Source organism: Tachyglossus aculeatus, chromosome 21, assembly GCF_015852505.1.
Source record: "Tachyglossus aculeatus isolate mTacAcu1 chromosome 21, mTacAcu1.pri, whole genome shotgun sequence".
NCBI classification, from domain to species: Eukaryota; Metazoa; Chordata; class Mammalia; order Monotremata; family Tachyglossidae; genus Tachyglossus; species Tachyglossus aculeatus.
This window is the reverse complement of record NC_052086.1, coordinates 23963736-23979456: the sequence shown is the minus strand read 5'-3', so window position 1 is coordinate 23979456 and position 15721 is coordinate 23963736. Positions and strand designations below refer to the sequence as shown.

General features: G+C 48.3%; 1 protein-coding gene across 2 annotated transcripts in view; it reads right to left on the bottom strand.

Moving 5' to 3' along the window:
• TMEM120B (transmembrane protein 120B) overlaps positions 1 to 15154 on the bottom strand; it is a 50948-nt gene extending 35794 nt beyond the window's left edge. For both annotated transcript variants that reach the window (XM_038762967.1, XM_038762968.1), the window contains exon 1: positions 15010 to 15154. In XM_038762967.1, the coding sequence (XP_038618895.1) occupies positions 15010 to 15078 (69 nt within the window). In that variant the 5' untranslated portion in view covers positions 15079 to 15154. The remainder of the gene's footprint in view (positions 1 to 15009) is intronic.
• Between the last annotated feature and the right edge of the window lie 567 nt (positions 15155 to 15721).

The following is a 15721-nucleotide window of genomic DNA, read 5'->3' as shown; positions in this document are numbered from 1 at the left end:
CACATCACCTAAGCACTTGGGAACTTAGACATGAGGCATATCTTTGCACTCCTATATGCAATCTATTTTAGTGTCTACTTCCTCCCTTGATGGCAGGGACTATGCCTGTAATTCTACTGTGCTCTCCCAAGTGCTTAGTACTGTAAGTATTCAGTAGATGCCACTGACTCAACATTGCAAGCACTGCAACTTAAAACAAAGAACCTCTCTCTGGTCAAATTCTTGGAAGAGGTAAAAAGAGGGAGGGTCCCAAAGGATTCAACTGCTTTTTTCCCCTCTCCATTCTGTTCCAGGGGCAGTCCAAGTTAATGCCTAGAGGAGTCCACCCCGAGTTTGACTTTGCAGTCGGCAGAAGGACTTGGTGGCCAGCACAGGTGGAGGGCCCAGGTGGCCTGCAGTGCAGGAAAAGAGAAAACTAGGTCACCAGGCAGGTGCGCTCCCGCTCGGGGCAGGGAGATGCGTGCTGGACCCCTGGGCCTCGTCCAGCTCTGGCCGGGCACTTGGAATGGGCAGCAGGCCAGAACCGGGGCCAGCCCACCCACTCCCTCTGTTGCTCCAGGCTGACGGGATTGTCTGCCCTCCTCTTCTTTGACCAAAGGCAGGCTTCCTGGCTCCCTTGGAATGGAAGGGCGTAGGCTAGGAGCACACATGGTAAAGGAAGGAAATTTAATTACCCACGGCGGCAATTAGTGACCCTCGGGGTCACCCTGCACACCATGGAAATCTGTGCATTTTGCATTCGGCTTTGGGCTGAAACATGACAGTCTAGTCCTGTCCAGATGACAAGAGAGCCCCAGCACAGGCCATTACCCAGAAAACACCTAATAATCCAGACAAGTCATTTTTGAAAGAAGGCAAGCTCCTCAGCAAACAGGCCCTGGCATTGTGGGAAGAGAGGATTTAGGGAAGCTGAATATAACTGTGGAATTTCCCCCTCCCACCCCTCTCATCTGCCTACCTAAAAAAAATAAATAAATCCCCTTTCCTTCCTGTTTGGGTGTCCCTGAAGACATTCCCCCAGAAATGGAAGAGAACAGAGGGCGAGCATGGAATTTATCTTGGCTCACATGCGTCTCAGAAGGAAAGGGAGCCACTGACACATTACCGTGGGTGTAACCAGGGCTTTAATGGTTAAAAAGGTACCTCTCCATCCCAAGCCTTAATGACAGTACTGAATGGTGCTCAAAACTCTTACTCTACTAAGAAGAGGGAAGCAGACAGAATAGTGTCACAGTAAATATTCAGTAGTAATATCATTTATGAAGTGCTTATTGGATGCAGAGCACTGTACTACAGGCTGGAAGAAAAGACACAGGTGGGAATTAGACATGGTCCCTGTCCTTCAGGGGGCACTTGTAAATATTATTGTTATGCTCCAAGCACTATGCTAAACACTGGATCAGATACAAGAGAATCCTGGAAAGAACCCAAGGCAGGAAATCTAGGTTCTAACACTGGTCCTGCCATTTGCTTGATGCATGACCTTGGAAAAATCATTTAACTTTTCTGGGCCAGTGCCCTATCTCTGAAATGGCAATGAAATACCCATTCTCTCTCTTTGTAAGCCCCTTGTGGGGCAGGAATTGTGTCAGATCTGGTCATCTTGTATCTACCACAGTACTATCAGCATAATGCTTCGCATACAGTAAGCACTCAAGTCAAAGCACACAGGATTCAACTGAAAAGACAGGGAGAACTGGTATCTTATCCCCATCTTACAGACAAGGAAACAAGTTCAGAGAGGTTAAGTGACTTGTCCAGGGCCACACAGCTGGCAAAAGGTAGAACTGGGTTTAGAACATGCATTTCCTGAATCTCAGCCCCTTGCTCATTCCACTAACAGTCTCTCCTACACACATCTTAAGATATGGGTCTGGGAGAGGGCAAATAGCCCATTCCTTACGGATCAGGGTCTCACCATAGAGGTCTGGAGAAGAGACTCCAGTTTCTTCAAGAATTCATTCATTCATTCAATTCATTCAATCGCATTTACTGAGCGCTTACTGTGTGCAGAGCACTGTACTAAGCGCTTGGGAAGTACAAGTTGGCAACATATAGAGACGGTCCCTACCCAACAACGGGCTCACAGTCTAGAAGTTAACAGTTAACAGTGCCTCTCATCACTGCATCACCAACCATGTGGCCAGGAACACAACAACTCCTAAATTACTCCTCACAGGCTCGGCCTGCCAAGACTTGCTCTCTAATTGCCATTAATTGCATTAATTGCAGAGAGCAGAAGTGTCAAAACTGCTCCTCCACCACCTCTTGTCTCTGGAGTGAGGGAAGTCAGGGAGTTGTTGTGTTGTTGTTGTGCCCTGGCCTGGGCACAGGCATCTGCACTATGGGGGCACCAGCTGCTGCTCACACTGTCCCACATACTCCCTTGACTTCAGGGTGGAGAGCAGGGATGGATCCCCACATCTCCCCCAATCAATGACATTTATTGAGAGGTTACTATGTGCAGAGCACTGTACTACGCGTTTGGGAGAATACAGAGTTATTAGACACTTTCCCTGTCCACAATGAGCTTACAGTCTACAGCAGGAGACAGACAATATAAATGTCTCTTGGAGGTGTAGGGGATTTGGTGAGAATAAAGGAGGGAGGAAATATGAGGCAAGAAAAGCTCTTTGGCTCCGTCAGCCTGACAGAGAGGTTCCCTGCTTCAGCTCACAGTCTAAAGAGGAGAGAAGCAGCGTGGCTTAGTGGAAAGATCCCGGGCTTGGGAGTGAGAGGTCATGGGTTCTAATACTGACTCTGCCACTCATCAGCTGTGTGACTTTGGGCAAGTCACTTAATAATAATAATAATAATGTTGGCATTTGTTAAGCGCTTATTATGCGCCAAGCACTGTTCTAAGTGCTGGGGGTAGATACAAGGTAATCAGGTTATCCCACGTGGGGCTCACAGTCTTCATCCCCATTTACAGATGAAGTAACTGAGGCACAGAGAAGTTAAGTGACTTGCCCAAGGTCACACAGCTGACAAGTGGCAGAGCCCGGATTAGAACCCACAACCTGACTCCCAAGCCCGTGCTCTTTCCACTAAACCACGCTTCTCTGGGCCTCAATTCCCTCATCTGTAAAATAGGGATTAAGACTGTGAGAACCACGAGGGAGAACCTGATTCCCTTGTATCTACCCCAGTGCTTACAACAGTGCTTGGCACACAGTAGAAACTTAAATACCATAATTATTATTATTAATTATTAAAGAAGAAGGCTTAGAGAAGCAGCATGGCTACGTGGAAAGAGCACAGGCTTGGGAGTCAGAGGACATGGGTTCTAATCCCGACTCTGCCACTAGTCTGCTGTGTTACCCTGGGCAAGCCACTTAACTTCTCTGTGCCTCAGTTACCTCATCTGTAAAATGGGGATTAAGACTGTGAGCCCCACGTAGGCCAACCTGATTACTCGGTATCTACCGCAGTGCTTAGAACAGTGCTTGGCACATAGTAAGCAATTAACAAATACCATCATTATCATTAAGTATTATTATTATTATTAAAGGGAGAGCTGAGGTGCAGACATGGATAATAATTATAGTATTTGTTAAGCGCTTACTATGTGCCAGCACTGGACTAAGCACTGGGATAGATTCAAGCAAATCAGGTTGGACACAGTCCCTGTTCCACATGGTGCTCGCACCCTCAATCCTCATTTTACAGATGAGGGAACTGAGGCCCAGAGAAGTGAAGTGATTTGCCCAAGGGCACACAGCAGACAAGAGGTGAAGCCAGGACTAGAACCCATGGCCTTCTGAACTATTACTACCACCCTACTACCACAGCCGCCACCACCTCCTCTCCCCCAATTTACACTTCCTCACCTGCCTCATTCCTTCCTTTCCCAACCACCATAAACCCCCCAAATCACACACACCCCTGGGCCTGGAACAAACCACCACCACTCTGCGCCTCTCTCCCAACATCTGGAAGCCCCTATGGTGGTCCCTCAGAGAAGGTGAGGATTGAGGGGCAGGAGGGGAAACCCATCCATCTTAAGTCAAATAACCAGAAGCCTAGCTACCTCTGGCATTCTACCAAAACACGAGAGCTGCAAGCTTGGACTCAGAGAGGGAATCCATTCTAGAACCGGGCACAGGGGAACTCCTTTTTCTGCACTGACTCCTCCAGAAAGAAGCCCAGACAAGAGAGGCCCCGCTCCACAATAATAATAATACCAGCAACATTTGTGGTTACTACTATAGCACTTACTATATACCAGGCACTGTACTAAGCGCTGGGGTAGATACATGATAAATCAAGTTCCACACTCAACTCACGGCCTAAGTAGGAGGGAGAACAGGTACTGAATCCCCATTTCGAAGATGAGGGAACTGAGGCACAGGGAAGTGACTTGCCCAAATTCACACAGCAGGTAAGTGGCAGAGGAAGGATTAGAACCCAGGTCCTCGAATCCCAGACCCATTCTTTTTTGGCCACCGTGCTTCTCTAAAACCTCCCCTGCCGCTCCGGCAATTCTCCCATCTTTTCCAGCAATATCTCAAGAGATCTCCTGCCTTTTCTCAAAACCCACCCCCCTCCACCTGCACATCCAACCCCTTTGCACTATATCAAAACACTTGCCCCCTCCTTCTTCCCTCCTTAACTGCCATCTTCAACTGTGTGCTCTTCAATGGCTTCTTCCCCACTGCTTTTAAACATTTCCATATCTCCCTTAGCCTAAAAAAACCCCTCCCTTGACCCCCATGTCTCCATCCAGTTCTCACCTCATCACCCTCCTACCATTCCCTCTCCAAACTTCTTGAGGGAGTTGTCTACATCCGCTGTCTCAAATTCCTCTCCTCCAATTCTTCTCTTGACCCCCTCAAATCTGGTGTCTGTCCCCTTCACTCCACAGAAACCTATGATCACCCTGCCAAATCCAATGGCCTCTACTCCATCCTAACCCTCCATGGCCTTTCAGCTGCCTTTGACACTGTCGACCACTCCCTTCTCCTGGAAACATTATCCAATCTTGGCTTCACTCACACTGTCCTCTCCTGGTTCTCCTCTTCTCTGGCCCCTCATTCTCAGTCTCTTTCGCAGGCTCCTCCTCTGCCTCCCACCCCCTACCTGTGGGTGTCCCTCAAAGTTCAGTTGTGGTCTCCTATTCTCCCTCTACACCCACTCCTTTGGAGAACTCATTCGTTCCCATGGCTTCAACTGCCACCTCTATGCAGATGATTAGAAGCAGCGTGCCTTGGTGGAAAGAGCATGGGCTTGGGAGTCGGAGGTCATTGATTCTAATCCTGGCTCCACCACTTATCAGCTGTGTGACTTTGGACAAGTCACTTAACTTCTCTGTGCCTCAGTTACCTCATCTGTAAAATGGGGATTGACTGTGAGCCCCACATGGCACAACCTGATTACCTTGTATCTACCCCAGCACTTAGAACAGTGCTTGGCACATAGTACATGCTTAACAAATACCATCATCATCATCATGATTCCCATAACTCCAGCCCTGATCTCTCTCCTTCCCTGCAGTCTCACATTTCCGCCTACCTTCATGACATCTCTACTTAGATATTCTCCTGTCACCTCAAACTTAGCACGTCTAAAACAGAACTCCATTTCTTTCCACCTAAACCCTACTCTTCCCTTGACTTTCCCATCACTGCAGACAGCACCACCATCCTTTCTGTCTCACAAGCCCGTAACCTTGGTGTTATCCTTGATTCCTCTCTTTCAACCCACATATATAATCCATCATTAAATCCTGTCCATTCGACCTTCACAATATAGCAAAAATGCCCTTTCCTCGCCATCCAAACTGCTACCCAAGCACTTATCCTATCCTACCCTGATTACTGTATCAGCCTCCTTACTGACCTCCCTGCCTCCTGTCTCTCCCCACCCCAATTGATGCTTCACTCTCCTGCCTGGATCATTTTTCTACAAAAACATTCAGTCCGTGTTTCCCTGCTCCTCAAGTACCTCCAGTGGTTGCCCATCCACCTCCGCATCAAACAGAAACTCTTTGCCATCAGCTTTAAAGCTGTCAATCGCCTTGCCCCTTCTGCCTCACCTTGCTACTCTCCTACTACAACCCAGCCTGCAACCTTCGCTCCTCTAATGCCAACCTACTCACTGTACCTCAATCTCGTCTACTTTGCCCACATCCTGCCTCTGGCCTGGAACACCCTCCCTTTTCATATCCAACAATTATTCTCCCCTACCTACAAAGCCTTATTGAAGGCACATCTCCTCCAAGAAGCCTTCCCTAAGCCCTCTTTTCCTCTTCTTCCACTCCCTTTTGTGTTGCCTTGACTTGCTCCCTTTATTCATCCCCCTCCCAGCCCAATATGTATGTACATATCTCTAATTTATTTATTTATATTAATGTCTGTCTCCCCTCTAGACTGTAAACTTGTGGCAGAGAATGTGTCTGTAATATTGTACTCTCCCAAGTGCTTAGTACAGTGCTCTGCAAACAGTAAATGCTCAACAAATACAACTGACTGACTCACTAATCAACACAATCAACAAAATGGCATTTACTGAGTAGATGCTGTACTAGGTGTTTGAGAGATTATGGAAGAGTAAACCGACATGATCCCTGTCCTCAAGGAGTTTACAAATCTAGCAGGGAAGATGGGATTAAAATAAGGTATGCCTAAGGAAAACAATGGAGTTTACTGAGTGCTTACTGGGTGCAGAGCACTGTATTAAGCACTTGAGAAAGTACAATATAAAAGACTTGGCAGAGAAATTCCCCACCCAAGGGGAGCTTATAGTCTAGAGGGGGAGACAGACATTAACAAAATTACAGACATGGACATAAGTCCTGAGGGTGGGGTGAATATCAAGTGCTCAAAGGTTACAGATCCAAGTACAAGGGTGATGCAGAAGGGAGAGAGAACTGAGGAAAGGAGGGCTTAGTGGGAGAAGGCCTCTTGGAGGTGGGCAAGTGTTTTGATATAGTGCAAAGGGGTTGGATCAATCAATCAATCAATCGTATTGAGCACTTACTGTGTGCACAGCACTGTACTAAGCGCTTGGGAAGTACAAGTTGGCAACATATAGAGACAGTCCCTACCCAACAGTGGGCTCACAGTCTAAAAGGGGGAGACAGAGAACAAAACCAAACATACTAACAAAATAAAATAGAATAGATATGTACAGGTAAAATAAATAGAGTAATAAATATGTACAAACATATATACATATATACAGGTGCTGTGGGGAAGGGAAGGAGGTAAGATGGTTGGATGTGCAGGTGGACGGGGTGGGTTTTGAGAGAAGGCAGGAGATTTCTTGAGATATTGCTGGAAAAGATGGGAGAATTGCCGGAGCGGCAGGGGAGGTTTTAGAGAAGCAGTGTGGCCAAAAAAGAATGGGTCTGGGAGTTGAGGACCTGGGTTCTAATCCTTCCTCTGCCACTTACCTGCTGTGTGAGGGGGAACCTAAGTGCTGGGCGATGGTTGGACTGGGAGAAGGGAGGAAAAAAGTCAGGCCCCAGGCTCTGCCCAATATGTCCTCTGTCTAGTTATCCATTTGTACCCCTTGTTGCCCTAAAAAGTGCATACCCTGAGAGAAGATCCAAGTCCCCTTCAGCTCTCTCATTATGAGTGGAGGCCTCCTAGGCCATTCCCTAATAATCATCATCAATCGTATTTATTGAGCGCTTACTATGTGCAGAGCACTGTACTAAGCGCTTGGGAAGTACAAATTGGCAACATATAATAATAACCTGGTGCCACCCCCGAGGCTTGGGGGGTGGCTCCTCCCCACTTGGAGAGCCCCAATCTGTGCAAAGATGACAGCCACCAGGTGAGGGGGAGGGGAAGGAGGAGGAGAAGCAACTCTAGGGGACAAGTCTGGGTGTCACTGTCAGCGAGCAAGGACTCCGGGGGCCGACACTTGCCACCCGCAACGCCGAAGCTCACACTGCAGCAGTGCCCAGCTCAGCCGGAGCGGCCTGATAGCCTGGGCCAGGCAAGGGTGGGGAAGGTGGGCAAAGAGGGCACTGCCCGGGCCCCAACACTCAAAGACCTACATCCCAAGAGCAAGCAGGACCCAAAGTCATTTCAGAAAGAGCGGCTGTGCCTCTCTGAAGGGGGCAGAGAGCACTGGGAACCGTTCCTGAGCAGAGAGGAGTCCCCGGGCAACAGGTGAGGGGGACAGCTGGTGGGATTCTGCATCCCACCTCCCCTGGAAAGCCTGCCTCGGCCACTACCCTCACTCTGCCCCTTTCTTGCCAGCCACTGCCACCCATCAGCTCTCCTTTCGGCCCTCCCTAATCCACTGCGGCCGCCTCCTTAGGGCAGGGGTCATATCCTCTAGACTATAAGCTTCTTGTGGGCAAGGAATGCCTCTACCAACTCAGTATTATTATTATACCATACTCACCCAAGCGCTTAGTGCAGTGAAGTCTAGTGCAGGGCTCTAGACTGTGAGCTCATTGTGGGCAGGGACTGTCACTTTATTGCTGTACTGTACTTTCCCTAGTGCTTAATCCAGTGCCCTGCACATGATAATAATAATAATAATAATGGCATTTGTTAAGCACTTACTATGTGCCAAGCACTGTTCTAAGCACTGTGGAGGTTACAATGTGATCAGGTTGTCCCAAGGGGCGCCTCACAGTCTTAGTCCCCATTTAACAGGTGAGGTAACTGAGGCACAGCAGTGCCTTGCTCAAAGTCACACAGCTGACAATTGGCAGAGCAGGGATTTGAACCCACGACCTCTGACTCCAAAGCCCGTGCTCTATCCACTGAAGCACTTAATAGGATTGAATAACAATAATAATGATGGCATTTACTATGTGCTTATTATGTTCAAAGCACTGTTCTAAGCGCTGGGGAAGTTACAAGGTGATCAGGTTGTCCCACGGGGGCTCACAGTCTTCTTCCCCATTTTACATATGAGGTAACTGAGGCCCAGAGAAGTGAAGTGACTTGCCCAAAGTCACACAGCTGACAATTGGCGGAGCCGGGATTTGAACCCATGACCTCTGACTCCAAAGTCCGTGCTCTTTCCACTGAGCCACGGATTGAATGAATGAATGCTCTGCACAACAGTAAGCACTCAATAAATGCCACTGACTGATGGATGCATCTGAGATCATGGACTCCAGCGGGGTAAGGGGGAAGGGATGCAGAGTTAAGACAGAGGTTTAAGTGGGATGGGGAAGCAGCGTGGCTCAGTGGAAAGAGCCCGGGCTTTGGAGTCGGAGGTCATGGGTTCAAATCCCGGCTCCGCCACTTGTCAGCTGTGTGGCTTTGGGCAAGTCACTTCACTTCTCTGGGCCTCAGTTCCCTCATCTGTAAAATGGGAATTAAGACTGCGAGCCCCCCGTGGGACAACCTGATCACCTTGTAAACTCCCCAGCGCTTAGAACAGTGCTTTGCACATAGTAAGCGCTTAATAAATGCCATCATCATCATCATCATCATCATCATGGCTCCTCACTCCCCCACTCCCCTGCCCTCCAGCTCCTGGGCACAGGAGGGAAGGAGGTTCTCCCCCAGCTAGTGGCTCTGATCCCCTCCCCCCCTTTACCTCCTCCCCCCTCCCCCACAGCACCTGTATACATGTATATATGTTTGTATGCATTTATTACTCAATTTATTTATTTTATTTGTACATATTTATTCTATTTATTTTATTTTGTTAATATGCCTTGTTTTGTTGTCTGTTTCCCCCTTCTAGACTGTGAGCCCGCTGTTGGGTAGGGACCATCTCTATATGTTGCCAACTTGGACTTCCCAAGCGCTTAGTCCAGTGCTCTGCACACAGTAAGCGCTCAATAAATACAATTGAATGAATGAATGAATGAATACCATCTAACTTTTCTAGGTTGTTGGGTCCCTACCCAAAAACAGGCTCACAGTCTAGAAGGGGGAGACTGAAAACACGCTGCAGTTGCACCGTAGCTCAGTGGAAAGAGCACGGGCTTTGGAGTCAGAGGTCAAGGGTTCAAATCCCGGATCCGCCAATTGTCAGCTGTGTGACTTTGGGCAAGTCATTTAACTTCTCTGCGCCTCAGTTACCTCATCTGTAAAATGGGGATTAAGACTGTGAGCCCCCCCGTGGGACAACCTGATCACCTTGTGACCTCCCCAGCGCTTCGAACAATGCTTTGCACACAGTAAGCGCTTAATAAATGCCATTATTATTGGTGAAGCAGTGTAGCTCGGTGGAAAGAGCACGGGCTTTGGAGTCAGAGGTCATGGGTTCAAATCCCAGCTCTGCCAATTGTCAGCTGGGTGACTTTGGGCAAGTCACTTAACTTCTCTGGGCCTCAGTTCCCTCATCTGTAAAATGGGGATTAAGACTGTGAGCCCCAAGTGGGACAACCTGATCACCTTGTATCTTCCCCAGCGCTTAGAACAGTGCTTTGCACATAGTAAGCACTTAACAAATGCCATTATTATTATTATTATTAACAAAACCAAACATGGACAGATGTCAAGTCATCAGAACAAATAGAATTAAAGCTAACTGCACATCATTAACAAAATAAATAGAATAGTAAATATATATACAAGTAAAATGAATACAGTAATAAATCTGTACAGAGGAGGAGGGTACGGTGGAAGGAAGAGGAGCGGCAGGGGGCACGGAGGCGGGCATGATATGCCCTTGCAACCGGCTCTTACAGGGGTGGGGGTCGTAAAATGATGATGATGATGATGGCATTTGTTAAGCACTTACTATGTGCAAAGCACTGTTCTAAGCGCTGCTGGGAAGGGGGGAGCTTTTGTCCTGTGACAGGGGCGTCCTGGCTCCGCGGGGACCCCGGGGCAACCATGGCTCAGTGGAAAGAGCCAGGGCTTTGGAGTCAGAGGTCATGGGTTCAAATCCCACTCCGCCAACTGTCAGCTGTGTGACTTTGGGCAAATCACTTAACTTCTAGACTGTGAGCCCACTGTTGGGTAGGGACCGTCTCTATGTGTTTCCAACTTGTACTTCCCAAGCGCTTAGTACAGTGCTCTGCACACAGTAAGCGCTCAATACGGTTGAATCAATGAATGAATGAACTTCTCTGTGCCTCAGTTACCTCATCTGTAAAATGGGGATTAAAACTGAGCCCCCTGTGGGACAACCTGATCACCTTGTGGAAGGAGCACAGGCTTTGGAGTCAGAGGTCATGGGTTCAAATCCCGGCTCCGCCAGCTGTCAGCTGTGTGACTTTGGGCAAGTCACTTCACTTCTAGACTGCGAGCCCACTGTTGGGTAGGGACCGTCTCTATATGTTTCCAACTTGTTAGAATAATAACGATGGCATTTATTAAGCGCTTACTACGTGCAAGGCACTGTTCTAAGCGCTGGGGAGGTTACAAAGTGATCAGGTTGTCCCACGGGGGGCTCACAGTCTTCAATCAATCAATCAATCGTATTTATTGAGCGCTGTGTGCAGAGCCTGTACTAAGCGCTTGGGAAGTACAAGTTGGCAACATACAGAGACAGTCCCTACCCAACAGTGGACTCACAGTCTAGAAGGGGTGACAGAGAACAAAACCAAACGTATTAACAAAATAAATAAATAAAATAAATAGAATAGATATGTACAAGTAAAATAAATAAATAGAGTAATAAATATGTACAAACATATATACAGGTGCTGTGGGGAAGGGAAGGAGGTAAGACGGTGGGGATGGAGAGGGGGAAGAGGGAGAGCGCTCAATGCACACAGTAAGTGCTTGTACTTGTACGAATGAATGAATGAACTTTTCTTCTAGAAAACTTACATTTGTCATTGTAAATACATTATATATATGTATATTCTATTTATTTTATTTTGTTAATATGTTTGGCTTTGTTCTCTGTCTCCCCCTTCTAGACTGTGAGCCCACTGTTGGGTAGGGACTGTCTCTATATGTTGCCAACTTGTACTTCCCAAGCGCTTAGTACAGTGCTCTGCACACAGTAAGCGCTCAATAAATACGATTGATTGATTGACTGAACTTCTCTGTGCCTCAGTTCCCTCAAATGTAAAATGGGGATGAAGACTGTGAGCCCCCCGTGGGACAACCTGACCACCTTGTAACCTCCCCAGCGCTTGGAACAGTGCTTTGCACATAGTAAGCGCTTAACAAATACCATTATGGTTTCATTATTATTATTTTTGGGTCTCGCTTTGGATGTGCTCTTCCAAGAGCTTAGTGCAGTGTTCAGCACTTAGTGAGCACTCAGTAAATGCCACTGATCATTGGTTGAAGTTTAGATTTCCCCCTGCCCTGTTTTGGAAGTGAACCTTCCGATTTTGTATATATGTATATCACCTGTATATATGTTTGTACATATTTATTACTCTATTCATTTTACTTGTACATATCTATTCTATTTTATTTTGTTAGTACGTTTGGTTTTGTTCTCTGTCTCCCCCTTTTAGACTGTGAGCCCGCTGTTGGGTAGGGACTGTCTCTATCTGTTGCCAACTTGTACTTCCCAAGCGCTTAGTCCGGTGCTCTGCACACAGTAAGCGCTCAATAAATACGATTGATTGATTGATTATTTTTAATTCTGGACCTCCGCCCGCCTCTCCCCCTTTTAGACTGTGAGCCCACTGTTGGGTAGGGACCGTCTCTATCTGCTGCCAACTTGGACTTCCCAAGCGCTTAGTCCAGTGCTCTGCACACAGTAAGCGCTCAATCAATACGATTGAATGAATGAAATCAATCAATCAATCGTATTTATTGAGCGCTTACTGTGTGCAGAGCACTGTAGTAAGCGCTTGGGAAGTACAAGTTGGCAACATAGAGACAGTGAATGAATATATATATATGAATGGCATGTGAATGAATGACCTATATAGAGAATAAAAGTAAGCGCTCAATCAATACGATTGAGCCCACTGTTGGGTAGGGACCGTCTCTATATGTTGCCAACTTGTGCTTCCCAAGCGCTTAGTCCAGTGCTCTGCACACAGTAAGCGCTCAATAGATACGATTGATTGATTATTTTTAATCCTGGCCCTCCGCCCGCGTCTTCCCCTTTTAGACTGTGAGCCCACTGTTGGGTAGGGACTGTCTCTAGATGTTGCCAACTTGTACTTCCCAAACGCTTAGTACAGTGCTCTGCACACAGTAAGCGCTCAACAGATACGATTGATTGAATGATTAATTATTTTTCATCCTGGCCCTCCGCCCGCGTGCCCGAGGGCCATGCCCGGCCCATCAGTGGCAGCCTGGGCCGCGGGAGAGGAGCGTCTGCATGGATCCCAGGAGGGGCAGCCCCAAACTGTGAGGTTGCCAACTTGTCCTTCCCAAGCGCTTAGTCCAGTGCTCTGCACACAGTAAGCGCTCAATCAATACGATTGAATGAATGAATGAAATGAATGGTGCAAGGAGTGCAGCCCCTTTTAGACTGTGAGCCCACTGTTGGGTAGGGACCGTCTCTATATGTTGCCAACCTGGACTTCCCAAGCGCTTAGTCCAGTGCTCTGCACACACAGTAAGCGCTCAATCAATACGATGGATGGGTGGATTGATTGCAGCCGGGCTCAATCAATACGATTGAATGAATGAATGGTGCAAGGGCTGCAGCCCCTTTTAGACTGTGAGCCCACTGTTGGGTAGGGTCTGTCTCTATATATTGCCAACTTGGACTTCCCAAGCGCTCAGTCCAGTGCCCTGCACACACAGTAATCGCTCAATCAATACGATGGATGGGTGGATTGATTGCAGCCGGGCTCAATCAATACGATTGAGTGAATGAATGAATGGTGTAAGGGGTGCAGCCCCTTTTAGACTGTGAGCCCACTGTTGGGTAGGGTCTGTCTCTATATATTGCCAACTTGGACTTCCCAAGCGCTCAGTCCAGTGCCCTGCACACACAGTAATCGCTCAATCAATACGATGGATGGGTGGATTGATTGCAGCCGGGCTCAATCAATACGATTGAGTGAATGAATGAATGGTGTAAGGGGTGCAGCCCCTTTTAGACTGTGAGCCCACTGTTGGGTAGGGTCTGTCTCTATATGTTGCCAACTTGGACTTCCCAAGCGCTCAGTCCAGTGCTCTGCACACACAGTAAGCGCTCAATCAATATGATGGATGGGTGGATTGATTGCAGCCGGGCTCAATCAATACGATTGAGTGAATGAATGAATGGTGCAAGGGGTGCAGCCCCTTTTAGACTGTGAGCCCACTGTTGGGTAGGGTCTGTCTCTATATATTGCCAACTTGGACTTCCCAAGCGCTCAGTCCAGTGCCCTGCACACACAGTAATCGCTCAATCAATACGATGGATGGGTGGATTGATTGCAGCCGGGCTCAATCAATACGATTGAGTGAATGAATGAATGGTGTAAGGGGTGCAGCCCCTTTTAGACTGTGAGCCCACTGTTGGGTAGGGTCTGTATATGTTGCCAACTTGGACTTCCCAAGCGCTCAGTCCAGTGCTCTGCACACACAGTAAGCGCTCAATCAATACGATGGATGGGTGGATTGATTGCAGCCGGGCTCAATCAATACGACTGAGTGAATGAATGAATGCTGCAAGGGGTGCAGCCCCTTTTAGACTGTGAGCCCACTGTTGGGTAGGGTCTGTCTCTATATGTTGCCAACTTGGACTTCCCAAGCGCTCAGTCCAGTGCTCTGCACACACAGTAAGCGCTCAATCAATATGATGGATGGGTGGATTGATTGCAGCCGGGCTCAATCAATACGACTGAGTGAATGAATGAATGCTGCAAGGGGTGCAGCCCCTTTTAGACTGTGAGCCCACTGTTGGGTAGGGTCTGTCTCTATATGTTGCCAACTTGGACTTCCCAAGCGCTCAGTCCAGTGCTCTGCACACACAGTAAGCGCTCAATCAATATGATGGATGGGTGGATTGATTGCAGCCGGGCTCAATCAATACGATTGAGTGAATGAATGAATGGTGCAAGGGGTGCAGCCCCTTTCAGACTGTGAGCCCACTGTTGGGTAGGGTCTGTCTCTCTCTGTTGCCAACTTGGACTTCCCAAGCGCTCAGTCCAGTGCTCTGCACACACAGTAAGCGCTCAATCAATACGCTGGATGGGTGGATTGATTGCAGCCGGGGCCCTACCTGCAGCTCCTGGAATTCCCCCTCCAGCTCGTGCCACTCGGTCTCGCAGCGCTCCAGCTGGGCGAACATGGTGCAAAGAGGAGGAGGAGGTGGAGGCGGCCGCTTGGTGCAGCGCGGGGGCCCCGGCTCTTCCCGGTTTTCCCGGTTTCCCGGTTTTCCCGGCTCCCTCCCTCCCTGCGCTCCCCGGGACCAGCTGTTCCTGCGCGGCCCGGAGCCACGCGCACACCTGACGTCATCGCCCCCCCCCTTCCCGGGCCCGTTCTGCGCATGCGCTGGAGGCGGCTCCGCCCCCTGAGGCGGCCTTCCCTCCTGCGGGGCACTGAGGCGGCTGAGGGGCGGGAGGGGGAGGGCTCGGCCCCTTCATTCACTCATTCAATCAATCAATCATCAATCAATCAATCGTATTTATTGAAAGCTTACTGTGTGCAGAGCACCGGATTAAGCGCTTGGGCAGTCCAAGTGGGCAACATCTAGAGACAGTCCCTACCCAACAGTGGGCTCACAGTCTAGAAGGGGGAGACAGAGAACAAAACCAAACATATTAACAAAATAAAATAAATAGAATAGATATGTACAAGTAAAATAAATAAATAAATAGAGTAACAAATGTGTGCAAACATATATACATATGCATTCATTCAATCGTATTGATTGAGCGATTACTTTCATTCACTCAATCATCTTGGTTGAGCGCTTACTGTGTGCAGAGCAC